This window comes from Harpia harpyja, chromosome 4, assembly GCF_026419915.1.
Source record: "Harpia harpyja isolate bHarHar1 chromosome 4, bHarHar1 primary haplotype, whole genome shotgun sequence".
In the NCBI taxonomy this organism is placed as follows: Eukaryota; Metazoa; Chordata; class Aves; order Accipitriformes; family Accipitridae; genus Harpia; species Harpia harpyja.
The window spans coordinates 75,461,240-75,488,337 of NC_068943.1; the positions used below are offsets into that span (position 1 = coordinate 75,461,240).

The 27,098-nt window shown below is 43.8% G+C and overlaps 3 protein-coding genes and 1 non-coding gene across 9 annotated transcripts; 2 read left to right on the forward strand and 2 right to left on the reverse strand.

Moving 5' to 3' along the window:
• Window positions 1-6: 6 nt before the first annotated feature.
• On the reverse strand, window positions 7-8,594 carry TCP1 (t-complex 1). The gene is made up of 12 exons (XM_052784828.1): window positions 8,424-8,594; window positions 6,785-6,870; window positions 5,922-6,050; window positions 5,531-5,628; window positions 5,077-5,187; window positions 4,200-4,381; window positions 3,436-3,562; window positions 2,929-3,104; window positions 2,058-2,181; window positions 1,026-1,218; window positions 548-711; window positions 7-308 (listed from the first exon to the last, which is right to left on the reverse strand). Exons 1-12 carry the CDS (start codon window positions 8,494-8,496, stop codon window positions 95-97), a joined length of 1,677 nt encoding a protein of 558 aa, XP_052640788.1. The 5' UTR covers window positions 8,497-8,594; the 3' UTR covers window positions 7-94.
• On the reverse strand, window positions 7,440-7,575 carry LOC128141671 (small nucleolar RNA SNORA29). The gene has a single exon (XR_008235137.1). It is a non-coding gene; the product is annotated as a small nucleolar RNA SNORA29 (small nucleolar RNA).
• Window positions 8,595-9,386: 792 nt separating the features above from the next.
• MRPL18 (mitochondrial ribosomal protein L18) lies at window positions 9,387-12,198 on the forward strand. The gene is made up of 4 exons (XM_052784830.1): window positions 9,387-9,553; window positions 10,292-10,472; window positions 11,495-11,729; window positions 11,989-12,198. The coding sequence occupies exons 1-4, from the start codon at window positions 9,490-9,492 to the stop codon at window positions 12,058-12,060; spliced, it is 552 nt and encodes a 183-aa protein (XP_052640790.1). The 5' UTR covers window positions 9,387-9,489; the 3' UTR covers window positions 12,061-12,198.
• Window positions 12,199-12,905: 707 nt separating this feature from the next.
• On the forward strand, window positions 12,906-25,561 carry PNLDC1 (PARN like ribonuclease domain containing exonuclease 1). 6 transcript variants are annotated; one of them, XM_052784831.1, is made up of 19 exons: window positions 12,906-13,005; window positions 13,533-13,590; window positions 13,712-13,785; window positions 14,751-14,784; window positions 14,908-15,031; window positions 15,743-15,831; window positions 16,123-16,223; window positions 17,527-17,603; window positions 18,471-18,608; window positions 19,542-19,611; window positions 19,867-19,952; window positions 20,180-20,235; window positions 21,312-21,376; window positions 22,246-22,299; window positions 22,516-22,558; window positions 23,133-23,232; window positions 23,714-23,889; window positions 24,062-24,160; window positions 24,732-25,561. In XM_052784831.1, exons 1-19 carry the CDS (start codon window positions 12,930-12,932, stop codon window positions 24,802-24,804), a joined length of 1,593 nt encoding a protein of 530 aa, XP_052640791.1. In that variant the 5' UTR covers window positions 12,906-12,929; the 3' UTR covers window positions 24,805-25,561. The 6 variants fall into 6 exon arrangements, 5 of the variants coding, with proteins under 5 accessions (XP_052640791.1, XP_052640792.1, XP_052640794.1 ...); XM_052784832.1 differs by having other exon boundaries at window positions 21,315-21,376; XR_008234799.1 differs by lacking the exon at window positions 24,732-25,561 and having other exon boundaries at window positions 23,133-23,249.
• The last annotated feature ends 1,537 nt before the right edge of the window (window positions 25,562-27,098 follow it).

Below are 27,098 nucleotides of genomic sequence, written 5' to 3' on the forward strand. Positions count from 1 at the left end.
AGAAAATAGCAGCAGCATTCGACCACTTGTTTTATTAACATCTCAGTTACAAGAGTGGGAAGTGTAAGTTAAACAAACATAAATAAAACCTAAGTTATTCTTCAAGTGCTCCAGAGTGAACTGCATCCTCATAGCACCCTCTCTCTTCTTTAGTTTCAGGGTGCAGTTTAATAAGATCATCAATTCGAAGAATAGTAATTGCAGCTTCTGTTGCAAACTTCAGGCTCTTAGTTTTAACCATGGTTGGTTCAAAGACACCAGCTTGCTTGTTATCACGAGGTTTCCCATTGATCAAGTCAAGACCAATCCTGCAAATAAGAAATAGTCAGATGGAGAGGTAGAAGCAGCAGAAATACAGCTGGGAGTATGCTTTCTAACTACTACTAGGTCCCAGTGACACATGCGTAGGACTGAAGGACAGAGGGAGAAAAGTTCAGTGATAACCTACACCCTTTTTTTACATGCAAATCATGATTCAGTAAACAGGCAGAACAAGTTTCCATCTAAGTCACCAACCCACTTGGCCTTCCTACAGACAGATACTTGCCATTTCAGATTTTTGCGATCTGGGTTAACTTGAGCCTCATTGTGGAACGCTCTCAACTTTGCAACAAGATCCGTCGCATCTTGAGCAGCGTTTACTGCCAATGTGTTTGGAATTATTAAGAGGGATCTTGCAAATTCCGCTATTGCAAGTTGTTCACGTGATCCCTAGAAAGAGGAAAAAGTTTTTAAACCAATTGCTGCAACAAAAGAGGAAACAATACAGCCATGATCAAGAGTGTCAATAGCAGGTAGGGGTTTTGACATGCAAAACCTATTGTTTTGTCAAAGGAACATCTAGCCTAATTATCAGAGAAAGAATAACGCATCCTCCATTTTAAAGAAGCAGCTTGCATTCTGTAAGATGATTAGGTTTTCATGAACCACAGAACCCACTTCTAGAAGAAGAAAATAATTGCTTGAAAATTCACATTGTCCTAGTTTAACACATGCACACTGTTACTTCTTTGTGCAAGGCTTACCATGCTGGTTGCATAATTTTCAAGATATATTGAAAGTGCTGCCTCTACAGCACCACCACCTGGGACAACAGACTTGGATTCCAATACCCTTTTAACAACACAGAGAGCATCATGTATAGATCGTTCCATTTCATCGCACATGAAGTCATTAGCTCCTCGTAAGATAATTGATGCTGAAGTACGAGCCTTTGTACTAGGGGAAAAAAGGAATCAGAAGTTAGCTGTGTTGAACAGAATATAAACTAAACCTCTTCTTGCTACAATTTTTCTTCTAAAGCCAAGTTCAGTTGAGCCAGATTCTTCCAACGTTTAAAAGAAAATCTTAATATTGTTACGCACCCTTCCAGGATATGTACATTGTAACTTAGTATTTTAATTTCTAATAGGCAAGAACCTAGTCTGAGTTTTAGTCTTAGAGAAAGCTACCTGACAGAAGTATGACAGACAAGACGTTTTCCCATCAAATAGGGGGGAAATGTAACTAGATACTAAAATTTCTCTTCTGCATAGCCATCAAGTGAGCTGATGACTGCCAGTGTTACAGTATAAGCAGTGATGTAACTTCCACACAAGTTCCATGGTCAGATTATTTCATTCATACACAAATGAGAATACAGGAAGTTGAACACTGAGAAGGGATACTGAAGCCGTGGAATAGTTAAAATCCAAGCTATGTTCTTGTTAAACAAGCTGATACTCAAGTCTTCAGGTAGCAGACTGCAATGGCATACTAAAAACTTAAAGGGAAAATAGCATGCATGTGGACAGTTAGCAATTGTTACTCTTCTTACCCATTAAAAAAACCCAAAAAACAAAAAACCAAAATACCCTTTGATGAAACAGGTGTCCAGCCCCAGCAAAAGAGATTAAATACTGATACTTTCACTCTAATCTGCAGTGGACTTGTATACTCTTTCCCATGCATATAACTACTCAAACCACTGAGATAGCATGGAAGTAAATAAATGGGATTTTATCTCAAACGTAGTAGAAAGTGTATACAAAACTGAGTATTTTAAAAAGGATCCTTACTTCTTGATTAGAATCAGTTCATCGTCACAGATTCTCTCTTGAATCACCTCTTCCGCCTGTCCCAGCATTAATGCCTCAAAACTCTCCTCACCTTCAAGGTTTGCAAGGGTCGAACATATGGTTGCTTTAACAAACAAAAAAGTGAAATTAGCATTCAATTACAGCACATCCTTTGCCGACTTCCCAGAACAGGCACACAGGAAGAAAAATAGGAATTGAAAACAGAAATAAAAGCAGCCTAAGCAGGTTTTTCTTACATTCAACAGCACTTCTCAGCAATTCAATATTCCACAGTTTATAATCCATACTGCTCTTTTTGCTCAACTTCTACAGCATGTAGTTTTCCACAGCTAGTACAAGCTCCTGTGCTTTACCGTAATGAAAATGCTTTCTTGCAAATTTAAGAATTGACAGATAAAATCTGTCAAGAACCAGAATTTTTTTCAGTTTGTATTTAATGATTACATAGTTCAAGACAAATTAAGAACTCCTAAAACAATGTGCTTAACACAACTCTCCAAACAGAGGCTTATCAATGTATGCTTAATAAAGACTCCTAAGTAACTACAGATTCTGGCTCCCATTTCCACAAGAGGACAGTCTTCCCAGTGCAAGGCACCATTTTTTTTTTCCCCACTGTAAATCTTCAGCAGTCAACTCTTACAGTACTCATCTACCTTGACAGAAGTCCCTTAAAAGCAACAGTGAAGTTAAAACCTTAGAAGAGTGGCTCAGCTCTACTCATCCTCCGCTTGCATGGCTTGCATGTTAAGAAGCCATATTTTGAAAATTAGTTACTAATACCCTAACAACAGCCTTTACTTAAAAAAAAAAAAAAAAAAAAGAAAAAGATACTTTCATATATACATACCTCCAGATGCCTTAGCAATCCGCTTAAGGTCCTTTTTTACAACTCTTCGTACTGCCATAGCACCAGCATCAACGAAATACTTCAGACACATATCATCAATACCTCCAGTGGTGAGAATAACATTGGCACCAGTGGCCAAAATCTTCTGGATCCTTTCTTTGGTAATGTCCGACTCTCTGAGAGGATAAAGACAAATTTATAAAAATGTATTTAAAAATCTACAATCACATTCTGTCAACCCATTTTCTGAAATCTTAACGCAGAGCTCTGCAAGAAGGGACCGTTGCACAAACATACTTGGATTTCTTGAAAACTCACTTAATGCTAGTTCTGCCTCCAGAAATTAAAGACTTCTACCATTAATATTTGGTATTGTTGGGAAATGTTAACACTTAAGACATTTTTACCTCTTGCACTCAGCAAAAATTACATCAAGCCACCTCAACTGAAGAGACCAAAACAAGCCTGTGAAACCCCACTGTCTCAGTTACTCAAGCTTCCACACACCTCTGCCTTATCTGGTCCAGCTTCTCAGGGTCTGAGATAACAACCTGAACACCAAGCTTCATTTTGGCTTTCTGCAGGCTGAAGTCAAGGCATGCAATCTTTGCATTAACTATTCTCTTGGTCATACCTGATGCGAGGAAACAAGAAAGAAAAAGGATTTTGTCAAATCAAGTTAACAGAACATCAAGTTAGCATTAGAGATTAAAACTAACGTTAATTTCACATTTCAGGTTTCCATTCAGTTTGCTTCTTCACTTCCAGTTCTGCCCTACAACAGAAAAATCCTAATAGACTTTCACAGAAAGGATTTTTTTTTTTTTAAAGTCTCTCCTGTAACCTCTGTTACATTTTTACAGACCCCACCCCCAAAACGTGAATGACCACGTAAAGCTGACAGCCTCGCATCCATTAGGTTACCTAATCACAACACAGCTCTGCTAAACGTTAACTGTTCCCTACAAACCTGACATTGGCTCCCCACAAGGGAGGCATTTATGTTCCAGAAGATCACAGCATTACTATGCTGCAACTGAGCTAGGGAAACTACAGTCACTCACCAACACTTTGCAGATCACTACTAGCTGGCAGACCTAGCCGAGAAACCACTGCTGAAGCAGTAAGGTTTTTTTGTGGTTTTGTTTAATTGTTCTGGAATTGAAAACCCACATGATTTGCTACTAATGCAGTCAGTAAGAAGATCCATGCAGAAAGACTAAGAGGACTGAGTTCACATAAAAGCTTTATGAAACATAGCACGTTCTTACCCTGTGAGCCCACCACGCAGTTCAGAGCGTAACCGTTCACAAGTATGCTCTCTTTCTGGCTGCGACCATGTGCCTTCAAAACATTAACTGAGTTGACTGGATACCGAGCCTGACCTTTCTGGTCTGTATATTTAACTGCCAATGCAGCATCCACCACCATATTAGCAAAGAAATCACCATCACTAAAATGCTGTTAAGGTTAAAACTGAAGAAGAAAACTAGTATTATGCTGAAGAAAAAAAAAAAAAAGTCACTGATAGTGCCCAAACTAAGAGTAAAAAACTGTTTCCCAAAAACAAACTCCAGAAAGGCATGGAAGTGCTAGCTTTCTTTACCATTGCCTTAAATGAACAAGTAATTCTTAAAGCTGAAACACTGGTAAGAAAATTAGGACAGGCTAACGTGATGTTTGCATTTTACGCACCTTTTGTTCCTTAACAAATACACCTATCCTATGGTCAGTCTGCATTCCCTTGTTAGTGCAAAAGCTAAAAAAAGCAGGTTTTTCTGTGACTATCGAGTAAAATGCAACCTTCTTTCCTCTAGTTTCACTCACCAGGTACTTGACATTTCTAACAGCTTCTTCCATTCACACAATTCCTTATCTAGCCTCACTAACACACCATGTCTTAAGAAACAATATACTGTTAAAGCTGCTGTTACGTGCCTAACCAGGTTTAAATAAATTGGATGAGTCTGAACATGTTTTCCCATGCCACATAATAGTATCTGTGAAGTATTTTTCACACCCCTGTTATAAAAACAACAGCTTGCATACCATACCCCATTCATAAAAACTGCTGTGAAGGAAACTAGCCTAGCTACTCAAGCTCTCCAATCCCTCTCACCTAACTAACTTGATCAAATTAAAGGATACATTCCTATAATTTTAGAGGACATTGATGTTTTAGCAGCATTAATTAGGCACTCCCTGCCCAATTCATCTGTGTTAATAATAAGATTTTCATTGATGTAGCGAACTGCTTCCCTGTAGAATAAAGACAAAAACTGGTAAAGAATTCCACCCCCACAAAAAGACAAAAATCTTACATGTTTTCAGCCCTTCTAAATGTTACCTCAAGGAACACAGGGATGAAATAAATTCAGGTTCTAGGATGGGAATGTGACATTTTTATGGGATTACAGAAACACAAAATAGAACCCCCCCCCCAAAACCAAACAAACCAACACCCCCCCAAAACAAAACACCATATCCACTTTGCACCAAGAAGCCTGTATTAACGCAGTCACAAATACAGAAATAAACAAAAAGCATGCACTTATTGTACCTTAAAAAAATGCAATGTACTTCAACTGTATTAGTTTCTTACTTGCAAGCAAGTCGGTATCCACCAATAATGGAGGTAGGATGAATTTTCTGTTTCACAAGCTCATCTGCATTTTTTAGAAGTTCTGCAGCAATAATTACCTGTTTGAAATACAAACACTAAACACATGTATTCCATACAAGCAAAATAACTATCTATTGCCATTAAGTAGAAAGTAGAATCACAAATAGTTGTCCAACGTCTACTTGGCAGAAACAAGTACTTGCAACCTAGAATTATACCTGCTTACATTCAGTCAACTGCAAGGTTTTTTTATTCTGTATGTATAGTTGTTCGACGCTGCATCAAGATTCATAACAGATAAATCAAAAGCGGCACTGTGATAATGAAACACTGACTTTTGGTGTACCTGCCTGTAAAACTTTCTACGTACCACTGAGGTTGTCCCATCGCCAACTTCTTTGTCTTGCAGGTCTGCCAGCTCACAAAGAACTTTTGCAGCAGGATGTTCCACTTCTAGCAGCTTCAGAATGGTTGCACCATCATTAGTAATGGTCACGTCCTAATTTTCAGAAATCAAATGTGTAATACAAAGTATATTTCTATCATGTTTTGACTGGTGTGTTTCATAAGATTCATACAAATGAAAGTTAATTATTCTTCACAAATGTCCATAAAATAACTATTTATACCAAATGTTTACTACTTGTCTTTAAACAGGAGTCCCATTCTAACAACAGAAATGTTACCAGTGCAGAACCTGCACTTTCATTTTATCAGAAAAGTCTTTGTTACAGAAACTCATCAAACATTTTGCACGTACCCTCTAACACAGTATTTTATTACAACAGCCTGTAAAATGGCAAACTTTCCTCATTTGCTTGAAATATTTTAAAATACGAAATACTGCTTTAAAATTGTTATAGGATTATTTTAATTCTTTCATTATTTCTCCTAATGTGGAGACCAGGACATACAAGTCAACACCACCATAAGGCCTGACTTTAATGGTGATATTAATTCCTGTGAATTTGGCCAATACTTGTAAGTGGTGACAAGAACTTACATGCAGAAAAGAAAAAACTGTACCACATAAACTACAGTACCAGATTAACTAAAATGATGTAGCGCACATTACCCAATGCTCAATTTTACCAAAGTTCTCCTCCTACCCTGTCTCAGAACCATGTTAAAAACCAGGCATGTGCACATTAAACCTATGAAGCACACTAAGCGGAAGCACTTTTACACAGGAATACAAGTCCTCCTGACACTTCTTAAAGAAAGCTTACTTACCCCAATATCATCCACCAACATCTTATCCAGACCAACTGGCCCAAGAGAACTCTTCACAATATTGGCAATAGCAGATGCAGCAGTAACTGAATAAATGAAAGAAAAAGTTTTATCTTTCCAACTTGAAGGTGATTCAGGTTTACAAGAAAATATGACAAGAACCTGCAATTCAGAAACTTGAGATAAAGTGACCTAATTTAGGATTAGGTTTCAGCCTAGCTAAGCTAGTAATAGTTTGCTGCTACTCAAAAATACAATCTGTGCCAAACCTCACTCTTCCCTCCAAGCTGGTTCAGCTAACTAAGCCGGCAACGCTAACTCATCAGAAAAAAAGAATAGTTTTCTGCTGGCTTGGTAAGATGGAAGACACTACTGAGGTCAGAAGAGCAGTGGTGGTAGCTCAGTAGAGGTTGGTAGCACTGTTTCTTTTGGCAGCAGCAACTCATGGCATGAAACTTCACTCTTATTTACTCCTCAGTTCTAGGCAGATACAGAACAATGGTATCACCATATATCAATTAGTAACATATCTTTTTGTCCCAACCAGGTCCGTGACTGAAATAAAACACTTCTTCTGTAACTAAATCAAGGAAGTGAAAAAAGACCTTTTAGTCTCAACTAAAGTAACATAAAACATCTAACACAGTGGCTTTTATAAAGGATGTTCTGCCAATTTCATATAGGAAAAAGATACAATCAACCTTTTCCTTCAGACCATGGCAAGTTTTCCTTTATCCCACAAGCATAGCCACTTAATCTAGAAATTGAAAAAGTGGTAGTATAATGGGAATAGTTACCACTCAGACCTTCACTCTGAACTCCAAACAAAAGTAACTATTTCTTTGGCTTTGGAGAAGTAATGGCAGCTTTCTGAAAGAAATAACCGTTGTACCAAAGGTGCCATTATCAAGTAGAATCTCAACCGTAGGCTAAGGTAATTCTCGTTCTAAGTGTTCCACCTCAAGTATCATCAGAGCTGCGCGACTGTCGCGATCATCAGGAAGCAGGTCTTCAGCTTCTTCCTTTGTCTCTTATCTACTCAAAAACTGAGAACAGTCTCGGAATTTGCAGCCTTCCCCCGGGACTCGGCATAAAACCCTGAGAAGCGTGGAACGTTTTTGAGAACTAGTTAAAAGCACCCACCTTGAGGACGGTCCCCACTTTCAGAAAGAGATTATTTCCCTGTGCTGTTGACCAGTAAGCTTCCCCGGCCGCGCCTTCACCACCAAGCCTCCTCAACCAGTCTGCAGGCCTTGCCGGCTCAGGCCCTACGAGCTCGGGACGGAACCGAGCCGGCCTCTGGTCAGCTGCCGCCCCCCCTCCCGCTGGATGCTTCTCCCCAGGAAGCGAGGGGGGACGCGGGATCACTTCGCCACCGAGACGCTGGGGAGAGGCGCGGGATGGCGCAAGCCTCTCCTCTCCCCCAGGGCGCTGCGGAGAAAGAGCAGTGCCACCCCCCCACCCCCCGGGCTCCTAGCGGCTCGGGGCTGAGGGAAGCCAGCGGCAGGGCGAGACCCTTCCCGGGTGGGGGCAGAGGCGGGTGAGCACATGGCGGCGGGAACGGCCGCGCCATGTTACCTCCTTGCCGCCCCTCCCTCCACGAGTCATCAAGCCCCCGCCGGCAGCTCGCGGCCGTTACCGTTTTGCGTGCGGATCGCGTCGCCGCTGGTCCGCTCGCCGAAGACAGCCAGGGGTCCCTCCATCGCCGCCATCTTCCCGCCCGGCCGCCGCGCCAAGCCCAGCGAGACGGCAGCGCGCGGAGCCACGGAATGGCCAGAAAGGCCGCAGGGAACGCTGGGTACACGCCGCCCCACCCCCCACCACGCGGGAGCTGGTGGAGGGAGAGGGGACGGCCCCGCCCGCACGAGGGGCGGGGCCATGCCCTGCCCGCCCAATCCAGGCGCGCGGTGCGGCCCAGCCTCAAGCCGCGATTGGTGGGTGCGGTTGAACAAAGCCGCCACGCCCCGGGGGAGTGGGGTGGGGGGGCAGGAAGGCTTCCAGCAGGTTCTAGAAGGTAGCGCGGGCTCGCGCGCGTGCGCCCCGCCCCTCTCTCCTCTCAGAGGGGCGGGGCGGAGGAGGGCCGCTGCCGCCGCCTTCCCCTCGGCTGAGGGTGCCGCGCTTGTAAGCGGTCGGGATAACCCTGCAGCGGCCGGGGAAGGGGCAGCGGGCTGGGCGGCTCAGCGCCCGCCGCCGCCGTGGGGCTCCGCGGTATCGCACACCTTCCGGCGCTGCTTGTGCCCGAGTCAGCGGTAGATCCCTAGTCTGCAGCGCAAAAGGCGCAGTTTTGCTTTTAATAACAGTAGGCAGCTTTTTGTAGCGGCTCTGGTCTCTCATCCCGTGGCTTTTGAGAGGAGCCGGGAGCCCGCTTCCTGGGCCCGCTGCAGGACACATTGCCCCGGTCTGTGCAGCTCGGTGTCTCCTCGCGCCCCTTTTCCAACGGGAAAATCAAATACCATCTCCGAGTCGGGGAAAAGTTTCCCACTTTATTCTGTAAAACGCATCAGACACAACCAGACCCTTCCCCGGGCAGCTTGCCGAGGAGAAGCTAGGCGGGCGCTTCTGCCTGACCTCATCGACTGCGGGCGGAAGTCCCTGAGGACGGCTTCCGGGGGAAGTGCCGCCCTCCCCAAGATGGCGGCACTCAGCTGCCCGTGAGCGGGGGGGAGGTGACTGCCGCCCGAGGCCGTGGCGGGCACCGGCTCCCCATGGCGCTGAGCAGCCGCAGCCGCCTGCTGCTGGCGGCCGGCGGGCTCCAGGCGCGCAGAGCGGGTAAGCTCAGCCGCTCTGCGGCTCGCCATGCCGGCCCTTCCTGGCAGGGAGGCTCCGCGCCGCCCCCCCGCGCCGTGCTGCTGGCGGAGGGGTGATCCCGGGGTGATCCCAGGGCTGCTCCGCCGTGCGCAGGCCCCAGTCGGTGCCGGGCTCCCGCTTGTAATAGCCGTTCGGGTTACTGTGGGACTGGGCCGCTGCTGGGGCGTCTCCGGCCGGGGCGGGCGGTCTGACAAGGAGACACACTGCCCGTCGCTCTGGTGAGCGGTTCCCGCTGCTTCTCTGGACTGAAAAGTTGTGTAGCAGAGTGAGTGTGCGAGCCTAACTCCAGATTCCTCTTTGTTAGGTTAATTAGTGACGATTAGGCTGACAGCATAGAGGATTTTTACCTTCTTATTTGGTAGCGCTGTTATTGGTTCTTTCTGTACTTCCAGTGTTTTGTAAAGCCTTAATCCTAGGGATCTTCTGGTCATGCATGAGTTTATACTTCATGTGTGAGTTTTGAACCAGTGTTAATATGCTTTTCATTTTTAGCTTACAGTTCACTTCATGAATTGCAGAAACAGGTTGAGCTCTGGTAATCTATCTATTAAGTGTTTAAAAAAAAAAACCAAAAACAAAAACAGATTTTGCCCTGCTAACTTTTACAGGCTGCATCATTCTGTCTTGTATTCGTTCTACTGTCTGCATTATATTTTTTTCTTTAAGTCTGGGGGATTTTATGTTCTGTTTTTCCCCAAGGTCTTCGTTTTGCATCAACTACAGCCACTCCCAAAACTGAGACCGAAGTGGACACGAGCGAAAATGAGGTTGTTGCCCCAGACTTCACTAACAGGAATCCTCGGAACTTGGAGCAGTTGGCCCTCGCTAGGAAGGAGCGTGGCTGGAAGACAACATGGCCAAAGCGTGAATTCTGGCATAGGTGAGTCAGAAAGTCACCAGCACAAATGAAGACTCCAAAAGAAAACAAACAAATAAACAAGACAAAGACAAACCCCAGAAACCCACCAGGTGGAATGTCTACAAAGTGCACTTTTTGAGTTGTTGAATCAGTTGCCCCCTTAGTTGTTCTTAATCAACAGGTATCTTTTGTGCTCAGAGAACAGTAGGCTAGCATCGTGTCAAAGTTAGCATACATGTTGAAGATCTTTCTGTCTATTGTTAAGGTAGCCGTAATATTGCTTAAGCAACTGCTGTTTAATTTAGGATTCTCCTAGTCCTGTGTTGACCATGCATCATTGTTTTATTTGAGGCACTGTAATAGTCAGTTTGGGGGGTTTTTTTGTTTGTTTTTTAAGAAAATGCTGATTGCTTGTCATCTGGAAAATAAGTTCATTTTAAGCTGAGGATTCAAAATCATTATTTTGTTCTTGAGGGGAGATCCACATCCAGTTTGTTCATACCTGGAACTCTGATTTTGTCTCAAGTGATAAGAAATAGTTGCTCCTAGTACTCTGTGGTTATGTGTTACGGCTTATGAAGTACTGCTTGACCACTTGCTGATCCTGACAAGTTGTTAACTGCTGTGTAAGCACAAGCCTTTCAGAGACTGCGTAGCGAACCTGAAGTTACATTTCCGCTGGAGCCGTTCCCCTGGCCTAGCTCATAAGCACCTGTACCGGACTGTGCAGGTGGACAGTGCTTGGTTTGGTGCGCGTGCTGGCATGAGGCAGGGTAGGACTGTGCACCTGAGTAACTGGTGAAAAGTTGCTCTTGGAATTTCACTCTGCTGAACTGGTAATATGAGTCCTATTTTATGTCCTGACAAGCAAAACCCTAGATAATAAAAGCAATATCCAGAATTCATTATTATATTAATAGTTCTAGTACATTCAATTTTGTTTCAGAAAGTGAGTTACTTACATGTTTAAGCATTTGAATGTGTTCTCTCCATACAACTGGAAAAGACATCATAATCCCGTGTTCTTTCTTTCCTTCACTCAGATTACGGCTTGAGCAGACACAGCATTACGTAGAAGCCTTTGTTGAGCGCTGTAATGGGGATGTTGTGGTATCTGCCTCTACCCGAGAGTGGGCCATAAAGAGACATCTCTACAGTCCCAAGGGAGTAACAGCATGCAGAAACCTTGGCCGTGTAATGGCACAGCGCTGTTTGGAAGCAGGAATCAACTTTGTGAACTTTAAAGCTGTTATCCCCTGGGAATATCGTTGTGACTCGGCAAGTACCCATCTCCTTACGCTTATTTGGCCCTTTTTAAGCATTAATTTTACTCCTCTTCACCATTAATTTTCTTATGTGGCTTGACAATCCCTTCCTGCAACACTCAAAAGGGTAGCTTTGACAAACTGCAGTTCCTGGCATTGTGCTTCAGTGAGGCTGTTAACCTCTGCCCCTCCACATAACGTGTCCCCACTGATACTTCGGTGCTGATGGCTTTTCTTTGTATTTACTCTTGTCTCTCTGTCTTTTAAACAAGATTCAGGAATTTGAAAAAGCTGTGCAGGAGGGTGGTGTCATTCTGCGTGAGCCACGAAGAATCTATCAGTAAAATGGAGACCGTTGGGAAAGCTTTCCAAGGCACGACGATCGCTTTTTTAGGTGTGTGTGTGCCGGCACAGTGAAGGTCCAGAGCTGGAAAAAGGTGGAACGTGGCATCTTACAATAAAATATTTTTAAATGGACAGAAGTGTGTCATATTCTTGATTCTAAAATTATCAACGCCTTTAAGGCTAGAATAAATTGTTACCATAGTTAACAGCATTTACTTCAAAATTCAGTAATTTTAAGGTATATTTTATTTTTAATATTTGATTTTGTGTTTGTTCTAACCTGACCTCTGGAAATGCTTAGACATTTGATCCCTGTACACTGCCCATCTAATTTAGCAAAGTGCAGTCATTAGGTGAACGTTTAGAACTGTAACAAAGTTACGCGCCAAACCTGGTAAAAATTAAATTCCTCGAACCCACCTTTGCAGCTTTCTTGCAACCCTAACCTTCGAACTACTGCGCCCTCGCAGCTCTCGGAGGGAAGCCGCGCAACTGCCGGCGGCGGCGGCAGGGAGCGAGGTGCCCCTTCCCCTCGTTCTGCCTCCGCCTGCTGCTTGGCCCCAGACCGAAGCCGTGTGTCCGTCCGTCTGTCCGAGGGATGGGCAGAGCCCCGCGGTGCCTGCCCCCCGCAGCCCTTCCTGTTCCGGGGCCGAACCTCCGCGGCTGCTAGCTCAGCGTCCCCGCGCGCGGCCTGACGCTGCCCCCTCCCCCCTTACCGTCAACCGCGGGTTCCCATGCTTGGGGTTTTTTTATTATTTTGCCTTTTTTTTCGTTAATTACGCCGGGGGTTTTTGTGTTGGTTTTTTTTAAAGCCGGGTTACGACCCGCCGCCGGCGGGGCCGCGCACAGGGCAGCGCGGGGGCCGGCGATGGAGGTGGGGGCGGCGGACTTCCAGCGGGGCCTGCCGCGCCTGCGGGGCCGCGTCCGCCGCGCCGCCTTCCTGGGTGAGCCCCGGCGGGGTGGGGGGCGGCCGGTGGTGGGTCGGCGGGCCGTTAGCGCTGGCCCCGGCCCGCCCTGCGGTGGCTGAGGCGGGGCGGCGAGGCCCTTGCCCGCTGTAGGGGGCGAGGCGGCAGCGGGCGTTGAGGTGTGTTGTAGCGGATGATGGCGCTGGCGCGCACCAGAAGAGCGAAGGCTGAGGCGGGACACGGGCGGCAGAGGGCTGGAAAGGCAGCCGTCGCTGCGGTGCTGGCCTCGGCTGGGCGGGTTGGGGGCTCTGGGTGTTAGTTATGGGCCGGGGGGGCACACACATCCTGCAGAGGGTGGGTCGGGCCCCTCCCGGGGGGATGTTTGGCTTACCTCACCCTGCCACAGGGATGAGGGAGCAGGAGACTCCACAGCGGTCAGTTGCCTTTTCTCTTGAGCTTGCTACCGCTGGGTTTGACACAGAGGTGTTTTGGAAACCCTTGTCCTGATGCTGGTGGAACGCATGCTTCATATTTAAGGTTTTTTTGTGTTCTTTCCACCTCAACAGCCCTTGATATGGAGTTTACTGGCTTACATTCAACTTTCCCACAAAATAACCAGCCCAGGTAAAGCTGTTGGACTTGAAATGTGGGGGAGACTTGCTGCTCTAGCTCTGTGAGAACAACCTGTGCATTGCAAACCTTCTTGTTTCCATTCCCTTTCCCCCAATTCTGGTTTTGTTCATAGCCTGTTTGATTCCCCTGCGGAGCGGTACCTGAAGGCCAGGCAGAGCGTTCAGCGCTTCACTGTTACTCAGCTTGGTAAGTGCTGTTCTGACACAGAAAAAAATTTCCCAAGGTCCCAGTGGTAACTGGCGTTTTGCCAGCTGGTGAGCCCTGCAGGTAGCTCTGGTCTTGGTTCACTCGTTACAGAGCCATTTGTTTGCTGTAGTAGTTTGTTTTTTTGTTGTTGGTTTTTGGTTTTTTTCCCCCTCTGAAGTTTAATACTAACAACTTTTTAGTATTTTAAATAACTTAAAGTCAGGTGGGCTGTATACTTTTTGCTGGTCTGAAATTGTTCATATTTAAAGATTGCAGCTACAAATACAGGGCTTTTAAAACAGAGGGTGCAAGCAAGAAATAGGTGACAGCAGCTCCTATTCATGGCTGTGTCATTTGATACAGTGTATGAGTAAGGTGACTATCAGAGAGACAAAGGCTAGTATTTCTGATATTCCAAAAATAATAAAAAAATCAATGCAAGAACAGGCCTGTAGTGGTGGTGGAGGGCTATTGACAGTTAAGAACCAGTTAGAGGTCAAGAAACCAGCTCCAAAACTGTTCAAAATATTGTTCAAAGCCTTAGGCTTTTTAGGGATTAATAGAAAAAAAAGGAACCTACGTAGTAAAAAACATGTTTCAGTCCTCTGTGGTGCCTAGCTCCTTCCAAATGCTTTTGGAGTGTAGTTGGACCCACAGACCTGTGCATGCATAGTTGGAGATTTTTGTCACCAACTTGCCTCTTCTCACCTGTTGCTCAATCCATTTGCTATTTAATCAGGCTTGAGTCCTTTTCCCACTTGGCACTAGAAGCTTGTCCCTGTTCAGCTCTCGGGGAGCTGGGGAGTGGTCCAGCAGTTGCTGTTAAGATTTGCACTGTGGCATTAGTGAGTGGAAAACACATACTCCATCAGGGCATCCCTACATCCCTTACCTAATTTTCACAGTATCTGTAGATACCCAGCTAAACATTGCCATTTCAATGGAGGTTTCTCTCTGTCTTGCAGGGCTGGCAATATTCTCAAATGAAAATTCAAACAAGTAAGTAAAAAAGCAGTTTTCTGTTATAATGAAGACAGTGCAGTTGAGATTTTATGCAGAATTCTCTTGGGAGGAGTTATTTCTTGTAATTATCTTCTAGAGAGATTTTTCTTTTCATTGTAGGTATGTGGTGCATTCATACAACTTTTTTCTCTTTCCCTCAACGCTGGGAGTTACAGATGTTGAATTTACCCTTTCTGCATCTAGCATTCAGTTCCTGTCTCGTTATGGCTTTGACTATAATAAGGTATGTAATCTCTCTGCCAGAAATCTAGAACAGAGGAATTCTGTGCAATTACAGGAGAAATTAGGATTAGTATCCCTAAATGCTATGTTTCCGGGGTAAATAGCATCTTACTAAAGCATGAATGCATCATATGGTTCATTATCAACAGGGAGAGCGAGTGCTGGTTTTTCTGAACGGCCGTAGAGGTGATAACCACATCTTTGTCAGCCTAAGACAGATTTCCCCACCTCAAAAAAAGAAAACCTGTCTCTGGTGAGCTGAGGCATTACTAAACAGAACCCAGTGGGAGTCTTTATTAGCCATGAAGGTGGGGAAGTTTACCTGCAGCTTATGTATTGCCACATTTCCTATAAAATTCAGACTATGTCATCGCGTAAGAGCACTGTTTAGCAATTTTGGACAGGAATTGTGATATCCTTACACTTGAAGTATATCATTAAAGGAAAGGTAAAAGCAGAGCAAAAAAACCTGATTACAGTTGACAAAAATCTTTTTCTTTCCTCCATACATAAACACGTCTTCCCTTATGTAAGAACGCATCTTGCGTTACCTGCAAGTTGTATTTTTGAAGAGGATATTCTGAGAATGAGGAACACCAGCATCTTCTAAGTATATGCTAGTCTTGAACCTGGCTAACCTGCTATTCCCTAATTTGCTGCAAGAAAGTCTAGAGGAGAGTAACTAACCTGGCATTTTCCCCTCCCCCCTCAGTTCCTCAAAGATGGAATCCCATACATGAATGAGGTACAGGAGAAGATCCTTAGCCAGCATCTCTTGGAGGGTAGCTGGAAAGTCAGCAGGTGAGCACTAGTCAGAGATGTGGATCCTCAGTACTGACTGTATTGACAGCTCACCTTCACTCAGATCACATTTTTTCGAAATATTAAAGCGTATTGGTCTGAATGCCTCACCGCCAGCTGTTCCAGCATGCTGTGGTCTGTCTGAAGAAGACTGAGATCACAGGATACAATCTGGAGAGTTGGGTGAATGTTGGGAAGTGATGCTATTGCATTCCCACAGCAAGGCACAAGGCTCCATTTGTAAAGAGCTTTTTCTCACACTCTGCCTCGTTCCCCCTGATCCTGCTTTAGTGCCCTGGACAGGGATGTGCTGAAGAAGGCTATTGATGAAGTGACCTGTTGGATAGGTGCAGCAGAGGAAGAGGAGACTATGATTCTGCAGGATCTGAGTGGTATGAAACAGGGTATCTCCCTTAGGCACCTTGTGCGCTCTGAGTGACTTCATCACTTCCCTTGAACCTCTGGGGCTGCTACTGTCCTTTGCTGCCTGTTCTGTTAAACTGCTCTGTTGAGAGTGAAACCATCTGTGCCCATCCTGCCTTTACAACTCTTTGCCCCTGTCTACGCCTCAGTTCCTGTCAGGCATTCATCTCTGGACTCTGCTTTGCTGCTCCATTGGGGTGGTGGGTCTTTCTGTAGTGGATGTTTAGGTGCTTGGAGTGTGCTTTGTGGTAACTGACTTCCATTTTGTGCTGCTTCAGAGCAGCAGCTGGAGAATTTGTAGTTACACTGGATAAGGACAACTTTTGACTTGTTTTAAATCCTGAGTGATCTGGTTTTTGTTTTCTTCCCCTTGGAGAAGGGAAAGGTGGGTCTCCTTTCAGAGTTTGTTTCTTCTCATGTGGAGCAACAAGGAGCCCCATAGAGACACATATATATGCCAGTGGGGATGAACAGGCCATGAACAGTGTTAGCTTTTGGGAGCACTATAGAAGAGCTGAGGAATTTCTGTGCTTTGGAGGAGTTGAGGGACAGGGAATTGTAGCAGAGAATAGTTTTTAGGTTTGCTCACAGAAACCAAATCTTAATCCTCTAGATCAGGGAGTAAAATACAGAGAAGGTTAGGAAGGACAGAAAGTATTTAAGCCTTTGTCTGTTGATGCTTTTTTGCAGAGTGTGAAATACAGGGGGTGGGGAGTGTGCTGTGTTTTGTATTTGCTACGTTAGCTGTAGTAGATATGATACTGATACTTTAACAGGGTCTGGCAATGGTTGAGCACCTGTGACAAGACAGACATTTATTTAAGTAAGCAATAAGACTGATTAAGGTGTCTTTTTTGAATGCTGTTCAGAAGAGGACTGGGTTAGTTCCTTATCAGCTGTGGGGGAAAATGCATTGGTACCTCTCCTATACTTGACTTCTGGGTGTGTTGCTCTGAAACCTTCCAAAACCACAGACAGTCTTTTTCATAGTAGCCTTTCTCCCTCTTCAGTTAGTCTTTTCCTTTTCTCTGTGTCTTCACAAAAGCTCATTTGCCTGAAGTTCTCACTGTGACTTTTTTTTTTGTTTTGCCTTTTTTTTTTTTCTGTCATTGTGTATGGTAATGTACCAAGATCATACATTCAGGAGTATTTTCTGTACACTGGGGGATAAACATCTGGTCAATCCTTCTGTCTAGAAAAATATGTTTTCCTAAATAGGCTTGTCTGCACCTCTGAAGTTTTTACTTTTTTTTTTTTTTTTTTTTTTCTCAGGCTCTCAGATGTTTGAAGTTCAGCTGGTTCTGAGACAGGCCCTCCCAAATGTTTGGACACAGCCTCTTGGAGACAAGGTGAGATGGAAATGTGGATCTTTTGAAAAGAGAGTTTGTATCTAGACACATAAGACTGGCATTCTTGCAGGGACTCTGAAATGTTGCTTGTACTTTTAATGATAGGGTCCAGGAGGAGGAGAAGACAATGACAAAGGAATGTTCTGGGGAGTGTTGATTGTGGGATCCCAAGAAAAGGGATCCAGAAAACTGAGTAACTTTGGTTTCTGTTTGTCCTGTAGCCACAAAATACCTTGAGCTGGAAGTGCTTGTCCTTGGGGCACTTCCGGAGGGGCGCACTCTGTGTCTCCAGGCTTTTAGATCTCTCCTTCAATACTTCCACAAGAATGTACAGTTTTTAGCCTTTTTTTTGTGGTTGTCCTTTGCTGACTTTTGCCATGTAGTTGCTTTGAAGAATTCTACTCTGTCTGTTACATGGCTTGCTGTTTTGCTATTTGCTACTGCTATTTTACATTTGGCGCAATATTTTCTGAATTAAATGTATTTACCCAGCCTTTTTACCTGAGGCATAGCCTTTGGGGACTCAGTTTGTGTGACTGCTGTTTGTTTCTGTTTTTTGGTGACATGAACTTAGCATATTGGTGTCAAGTTAAATTGAATTGTGTCCATCTGTGCTCTGAAAAAACCTGTGGTAGGAACCATCCTCTTAACAAGAGAAGCGTTAATAAGACACCCTTAGAGCAGGTCTCTCTTGTTACTGGAGCACTGATCTCCATATGGAAGAGAAGTGAGACAATCCTGATGCACTATTTCTTCATCCTTCATAGCCTAGAAGCTGAACATGTCCTCAGCATTACTGAACCCCAGTAAGCAATGTGCATACAACTAGCATGGGAGGCTGAGATACCCAATGACTGTTCTTTTCAGGTAATGGTGAAAAAAGTGAGTCCACAGCATCGTCAGCTTCTGGAGAACTCCCCTGATGACCATTGCCAGAAGGAGCTCATTCTCCTGTCTGCCCGGGGCTTCACCAACCTCTTCCAGACACTTGTTAAAGCCAAGAAGGTAAAACGCCTCTTCCCTCCTCTCATTTTTCATCTCTTCTGGATTTGCTACACTGGATGTAGAGGGATAATAAAAGATAAAGTAGTAATTTGTATTAAATGACTTGACTCATTCAGTGGGATCATCCTGTTTGGTTGTCAGTAAAAATGAGATGAATTCTTAGATTGCAGTCATGGTTAGAAAAAATGAGTGTTAAACATTACGTCTTCTTACTGACCAGGTCCCAAAGCATGCTCAGAATTATGGATCCAAACACTAGATTTCCCTGTGTTACTTTTCTATTACTCCTACAAACCAAGTGCAGCCCAGGGAGAGGGAGCAAGAACCCATTCTGCAACGTGTTTCTTACGTCACTTGAGAAAATGCAGGAGTCTGCAATGTTGAAAATCCTTGTGTTACACAGCATAAGTCACCATCTAAGAAAGCTGAGCAGACTCTTGCCTTTTGGGCAAGTTATGCTTCTCAGCATATGACAGACCAGTTTATTGGACCATATGGACCATTGTTCTGATTATGCGTGGAAATTCCTATGTTCTGTATGCAGATTATTGAATGAATTTCAGCTTCAGAAGACTATGGGTGATGTGCAGGCAAAGGCTGTCCCTCCCCTTGTGAGTGAGCCTATAAATCTGATCGCTGGAAGATTTTACCAGTGTTCAGCTGAACTGAGAATCCACCTAGCTCCTTAGGTCCACTCAAACTAGAATGCTGCTGAAAAAATACCCTCGTCAGAGAGTCCACAAGTCTGATTTTCTGAAAGAAGTAGTCCTCCTGTGAGCTTTGCAGCCTGAATGACTTTTGGGTGAGCATGTGTGGATGCTGTCCACCAGAGGAAAGGATTACAGCTGTTGAGCATGCCTAAAATTGGGTTATCTCTGAGCTCTCTTCAAAAATATGCTCCAATGGGCTGTTATGTTTATATTCTTCCCATAGCCCCTGGTGGGACACAACATGCTTATGGACCTTATGCATCTTCATGACAAGTTCTACAAGCCCCTTCCAGGTAATGCTGTACATAGCTGCTTTCCCCAGGCTGCTACCTTTGCAGTGGGGTGGGACAGTAAGCACAGTGGTCATTTGCCACCCCAGCCACCCACAGTGCTTAGGCAAGCAGCAGTGCTGGTAGCCTCTTCTGAGCTCTAACTGCTGGAGCGGTGCATCGTTCCTCTGACTTCAACTGTCTTTCTTATTAATTTGAAATACCGTTGGCTTTTCCTCAGTTTTACGATGTCTTTCTCCACATGTGTTTTGCTTTCAGAAAGCTATGAGGAATTTAAAAGGAACATTCACAACCTGTTTCCTGTCCTCATAGACACCAAGACTGTAACAAAATCCATCTGGAAGGTGAGATGCAAAGGTCTTTCTGTTTGGAGTTAAGGCTTGTCTTTCACCCAAAAGAGAGGATGTCTTTCCTCAGTGCCCTGTGGTTACAGAACTGTGACCAGTTCTCAGTGTTGCCCTGAGACATTCTGATTTTAGATCTCATTTAATGAATCAGTAGTATCAGTAAATGAGCTCACTTACCAAGAGGTCTGTCTTGGTTGGTTTTCTAACATGTTCTTCTTTTATAGAAATGTCAGTTTCCTCCAGTATCTAATCTTTTGGAGGTATATGCAGCTTTGTGCAGGTAAGTGGTGGGCTATAAAGCCTTCAGCAATCCTTTTGTTTTCTTGGGAAAGATATTTCAAAGTCAGTCACTTCTTATGTTCATACTTTCCCTCCTCCCAAATGTTTTTCAGCTGGTCTCTTGTCTTTCTAAATTTATGAGCAAAAGATTTGTTCATCTTATAAAGTAATTGTGCAGTAAATTATTTGTTCTAAGTCACTTCTCATATTGTACCACCATTACTTCACTGGTCACAAGTTTGGCTTGTAGACAGCCTTACATACAACTTTAGAGTTGTATGTTGCTTATGTCATGTTACGAAATGAGTGAGTTTCAGTTCTTAGTGAAAATATACCCTAACTTCAAATGCTGGCTCCCAAGAAAGAGCTGCATTGAGCCCAAAGCGGTAACTAAATAAAATGTTCAAATGGAGGACACGAGAAGATACCAAATCTCATGAGCTTAGCCATGATGTGGTAGAAGAGTTCTCTTTTTTTACACCTCTTCTGTGGATAAATTGTTTTCATGTCAATTTTGCTAAGAAAAGGAAAATTTCACCTCTTTCCCCTCACCCTCTGCTCCCAAGAAGGAGATGCAAAATCAGTGCTTATAAAAACAGTACTGGGATTCTGGGTTTTTTTGTTTGGTTTAGCAGTTTCAGACTGGAGATTCTCACAAGTTTTTATACTTGTTTGTTCTGTCTTTTATTTCAGTCATTCCATGGGTATATGTTTATTAATCTGCCCTCCAGAGTTCCCCATTCAAATAGAACAATCTAGTCAACCCCTTTCCTTGGAGTTTTCCATTGATTTTTAGTTCTGTTTGCATTTTTTGTATGCATTTAGAGCAGACTTGCTGCTTAGAAGATTTGATTGGGGGAAGAGACTGAGGAAGTATTTAGGAGTTAGTTTTCAGGAAGAAAACTGGTAGATACTATTCAGCTAAGTATCGTAGCATTTTCATAGAATACTACCAAAGTTCCTTTTAAAGTCTTCAGTAGCTTTTTCTGAAATGAAGCCCCAGGTCACTAGAGAAGAGTAACTTGTCTCTAACATAATGAGGAAAGACAAAAATCTTACACATCCACTTGTCTTCAGCAGCAAAGATCCCAAAGATCCAACGTGCCCCGTGATAGCTCTTGCAAGTGACTGCTCAAAATATGGTATGTTCGTAAGCAAATCTTCAAAGTCAGGTAGCTCAAAAGGGTTTTGTTTTACTCTGTGGATGTCCACATGCAAAGCACGGATCAGTGCCAGTGGGTCTGCTGAATTTCCACTGAGCTGCCAATACACATTTTTGTCCAGACCCAGAGCCTGGGCTCCCAAAACGTCATGTGTTCTGCATGTCCCTGGTAGCTGCCGAGGGTAACGCAGGGCAGGTTTGCATCAGGCTGCTAGCACAAATGACATTTAAGCTAAGTTGGGTTGAACTGAGCCTGACTTGGGGCTCTGAAGAGTCAGTAGCTCTTGGAAGGGGCAAGGGGAGGTGGGAAACAGTGGTCCTAGAATGGAAAATAGTGGGAGCTAGTGGCAGTGACATCGCAGAAAGTAGCAGGAGCTCAGTGGCTTATGTTCAGGGTTAGTGGTGCTGTGTGTGCAGGAGGGTGTGTTCAGTACATGGTGCGATACTGGCTACAAGGCAGATGTTTCCTGGCTTCTGGCAGCATGGTGTCCTGCAGTGCAGGGCCTCCTGTGTTTTGAAATGGTTCCCGTACCATCAATAACGTATACAACACAACTTGGCTTAGATCTTCATGAAAGTTAAAAGTTTTTAATGTGCATCTCACTAAGCTTTTCAGCCATCTGTTTAACTGCTGCCTTTTTGTTGGTATCGTTTTAAAATGCATGGTAGAAGCATAGACTTTCTGTGGGCTGTAAAGGTTTCAGGGTGAGGAAGGAAATAGAGCTGAGGGGGGGGGGGGGGGAAACTCCACAACAGTGGGTCTTATGAATGTTAGGGTTTTGCAGTGGAGCAGTTTCCACAGCGTGCTGAATGTGTTTACTCCTTTTTGACTGTGTTGGACACTTACAGCTGAGAAGAAATCTCCTCACGAGGCGGGCTATGACGCATTTCTCTGTGGGTCAGGTAAAATGCTTCTTAAACACTTCTTCAGAGTTTGTGTTGGGACTTGGCAATTCTTCTCCTGCTCTGTAGCTCTATTTGATGTTAAGAAATATTTGTTTATATACAGTCTGTTGCTCTTAGTAACTTAGCTGCACTTTAGTGAGTTTTTGCTTTCCATTTGTTTAGTTACATTTCTTTAGCTTTGTTCTAATGCCACCTCATTATTCCTCCTTCTAGTTCTTCTGAAATCAGCTCATTTGCTACTGTGCAGATTTACAGAGTGAGTGATGTTTAAATGTTTACTGAAAATTACATTACATAGATGGGTCCTACAGAAAACAGTCGTCAGTTTGCTCTGGGTGACTTTTTGTTTTGCAGGCTGGCGTTCCTTTTGGATAAGAGAAAGTGTTACTGGAAAGGTCACTGTTCTAATTAGATTTTTATTTTATAAATCTGAAAGTAGTAGCTTTATGTCAAAGCTGACATTTAAAAAAAAGAAATCGGGGGCCATGCGATGGCTCAGAGGTTGGGAAATGGCATTATGACTCCTTTATCCTTGAACAAGCTCTCTCAAGTTCAGTTCACTTGGGTAAGGGTCAAATAATTTTCCATTAGTTTCCATTTTTGAAATCTGTGTGATTCAGTGCCTTCAGTTAAGTTCCTAAGAGGCAACTGTTGAAATCCCTTCCCTTTGCTTGCAGTTTTTTTTGACTTCTGTAGAAGATACCAAGAGCTGAAATACCTATTTTGTCACTAGTTAAAGAGCTGCTTCAGGAGCTCTTGCTCCTGAGACACTGTGCATCAGTGCAGCACTGGAGAAACAAAACTTTGTTCCATTTTGTTTTCTGATGTAGTGATGCAGTGGAGGCTGATCCTTCTTTCTCTCAGTATCTCACCGTGTTAGCCGAGTATCTGAACAAAGTGAATTTCATCCGAGGTGGTGTTTCAAGCATTGTGCGTATGAATTGCAGGTCTGTGACCAGTTTGTGGGGTGTGTAGGTCAGTAGCCTAGTAGATGGCTTCATGAGAGGAGAAAAATCCACCAGTGCCTGAGCCCACCTTGGGAGAAGCTCATACAAATGGCACAACTGACCTTTCGAAATGGCAAATGAGTTGAATTTCTGCTTTGTGAAATGTTTTAATAGTGTTATTCTGTAAGATGGCATTAGTCAGTTTATGTTGCCCTAATTTTCTCTGCTCTGTAAGAGAGCTTGCTATTTCTCTGGTGGTTTCTCCATGGTAGTCATGACAGTTTGCTTTTATGACTCATGTTTAGAAGAATCTTGGGTCAAAAGAAAAATAATTTTACACCAACAGCTGTGTTGTACAACCTGTCTTATTTACATGTTATGTTTTGCATATTTTCTGATTATATTAATAGTGCTTCTGTAGTATTTCCGAACTCGGATATGTCTTGGTATTGTACATTTTCCAGAATTTTTCTGGGGAAGATGCTCCCTGCCGACATCCCCCTCTCTTGGTTGTCCATGTCCAAGGCTGGCCAGGGCTGAATGAAAGGCAGATTTACCAAGAGTTTAAAGCTCTTTGTCGCTTTGATGTCAGACGGCTTTCAAAGAACCAGTTCATTCTGCTGTCCAATAAATTTAAGCAGTAAGTCACCAGAAAGTCTTAATTTCCTGTCCCTTGATCCTCTTTGGTCTAAGTCTTCATCCCACTCTCCCTCTGCTGTGACAACTCTTATATAAAGAGATTCCTGTCCCGAGCTGTGGGATGCTATAAGCAGCCTGCAAGCCATGGTTTGTGATATCTGCTTTCATTACAGTGTCAGGCTTGTTCTGCGAGATTATAAGCATCACCCTCATCTGCGGATTTCTGTCTATCGCCACTGGAGACACTCTCCACACGTGAACTGCCTGCTGCAGTGAGTTAGGGAAATCACAGGAATGGAGGGGGGGGAAAAGCATTCCTTTCAGCGTGCCTGGCCCTGTCACAGTAGAGTCTGCTGCTCTTTTGCAATGTTCTTCTGCCACCCCTTCAGGAGAGCAAGGGGTTCAGAAGCAGGTTCACTTGCCAACTGCTGGGTGGCTACTTGTGAGCTTTCAGCCCTGGGCAACTGGACTTTAATGTTGATCCTGATTAACTGGGAAATGTTACCCCATTGATAGCACAAAACTGTGTATGTGCTATTATAACAGACAGAGGGTTATCTTAATGAGCTTTAATGCTAGCTTTAATAAGCTTGAGGAGAGAGAGGCAGAGTCTCCCAGGTGTGGGATGGATGTGTTTTTTGTACAGCAGAGTCAAAGGCTTGGTAGTAGGAGAGAATTCCAGATTCAAAGTGCACCCCTCTTGTGAGGTGGTGACAGCAATGCTCATGAAGGGTGAATTTCTGGCCTGACACATTTTGGAAAAGAATCTCAGTGCTTAATAAGAACAAAATTAAGTCCTAAATATAGGTAGCCTAACTGCATTTTATTATGCTTGCCCTTTAGAGTCTCTAGTATTGTGGCACTGTGGTCTCTCTTGGCCTTTGTACTCGGAGGAGCTCCTTGCTGTTCATTCTAAAGGACTGCCTTACAGATGAGACATGAGGAATGCAGATCTTACTTTTTGTATTCGTCTATGTTTTGTTTTGTTTCATTTCATTCAATAAATTATGAAGGAAAAAAAAAAGCTATGAATAGTGTTTTTAAATGCTTTCTTGGAAATGTGTTTTTTTAAAGAGGATGTGTTGGTTTCCAATTTGTGGTGTTTTGTAATCTCTTCAAAGCATAGTCCCCTCCTGAAGAGGGAGAGATGGCTCTTTCAATGCCTAATTTACTTTGATCCTCTCTTGGTTCCTCACAGCGATTCATAACGCCCTGTTTGTTCCCAGTGCTTGTGCTGCTGCATAACACACATTTCTGATGAAGTTCGGGAAACTATGAAATGAAAGAGGCTATTTTCAGCTTCAGTTGTAGAGCAGGGGAAACATCACTGTTTACCAAATGAAAATGGGCAGAGTTGATGGAGAAACCACTATTGGGGCTCATGAAGGATTCTGGGGAATAGTAAATAATTTGCAGTGCTATCAGTGTCAGGCAGTGGTATTTTCAGTGGCAGTGGAGCTGAGGATAGACACAGATAAGCAGAATTTATCAGCTTCCAATTTGTAGAATACACACAGGTCAGGTGAGTTGGCATGCATTTCTGTTTGCTTCTAGCGCACAGCATGTGAGCAGTCCTTTATCCAAAAATATCATAAGACATGCTTTGTTGATCATTTTCTCTGATATAGCTAGAGTATTTGTCAGTCCAGGGACTGTGGTCTTCAGAAATTTTTCTCATTAATTTCCTTCTCTTCTTAAAAACAACCTGCTGATCAATGGTCCCTAGATTTCATCAGTCAGACCTAGTTGGATGGGGCCCATGATCATCTAATATGTAGAATCTGCCTTAAATGGGCTGTAAAATGGGAGTTGCTGCAGGGGACCTTAAAGCAGCAGCACAATATTGCATTGTGCCTGAAGATCACATGCTCTCTGCTGCTAACGGTTTGCTGCTTTGTTGCTCTTTAGGAGAAAAGGGCAGTGTATCTTCAGATGTGGTTCTCGAGTTCTGCGCAGCTTGTGGTTAACAGCTCTTATTTCATAAGCCAGCTAAGTAACTGACTTCTTGATGATGGGTGGTTTTTTTTGGTTGGGTTTTTTTTTGGTTTTTTTTGGTAACCCCTTCCAGTGACGGGGTTCTCTGTCACAGTGTTGCTTCAAATACCAGTGTAACTATCTTCCTGTTTATTCTGTAATGTTTTTTTGTCTTTCAGCATCATTAGACACCCCCATTGTGTCAAGGAGAGCACAGGCTCTGTGTGTGGTGTAGATTGGGAATATCTTCACTGGGTGTTACATGCAGTAGCATGCATTTTCCCATAAAAACCCTCTTTTTGGCTTATGACCTGGGAAACATAATACCCTTGTTCCCTGGGGTCCATATTCAGCTAGTGGCTTAAACGTGGGGAGGTGCAGCCTCACTTGCATCTAATCTTTATAATCTGGGGATCGTGAAGATACAGATGCTGTTACCTTTGAGAAGCACAGGAGTTTTTAAAGGAGCATGCACTTTGAAGGAGCCAAAAAATTGTTCTGTCTTTAAATTTTGCTCCCTTCCTCCCATTTTTTTCAAGTGGCACGCAGACAAATAATGAATTAATTCCCTGCAGTACTAGTCTCTTGGTTCATCCTCTAGAGAAAACACTTCCCTGCGGAAGACAGCAGAGATCCTTTCACCCCTTTTTGAGAAATATCCCATGGGTCTGACCATGCCTTCCCCCTTTCCAAGGGACAGACGGACCTCATGTAGCAACATAGTGTAGTGAAATGAGAGACTTGGCTTGCCTGCATTAGAGCTGGGAGAACTACAATTGCTGTAGATCTACTAGATATTCCTACTATAAATCAGGTAAGTTTACATGCAGAGTAAATACACGAAGAAGAAATGAGAGAGGGTTGAGTATGTTCTGATCTCCCTCCTAGGGGAGAATTTACAGAAACAAGTTGCCTGCCTGTAATAACCTAGGGTCACTCGCTGCTCAGAGCCTTTTAAAGAGATCAATCAGATGTACTAGCAGTCAGTTCCCATGAAATGAGTTAGCTGGCGGCTAGTCTAACAAATCAGAGCAGCAACTTCTAGCTGTGGGAACAGATTTACAAGTCTTTCTGAGTGGCTGTAGATCAAGACAAAATCTCTCTGAACATGCCAATCTGGCCATTCTGACCTCAGCTGTTGCTTTTGCTCCAGACTAGGGAGCTGTTATTAATTGAAGTTGGAAGGATCAAAAGTAGTTCAGGTTATGCCTGTTCCTGCATGTCTTCTGCAAGGAG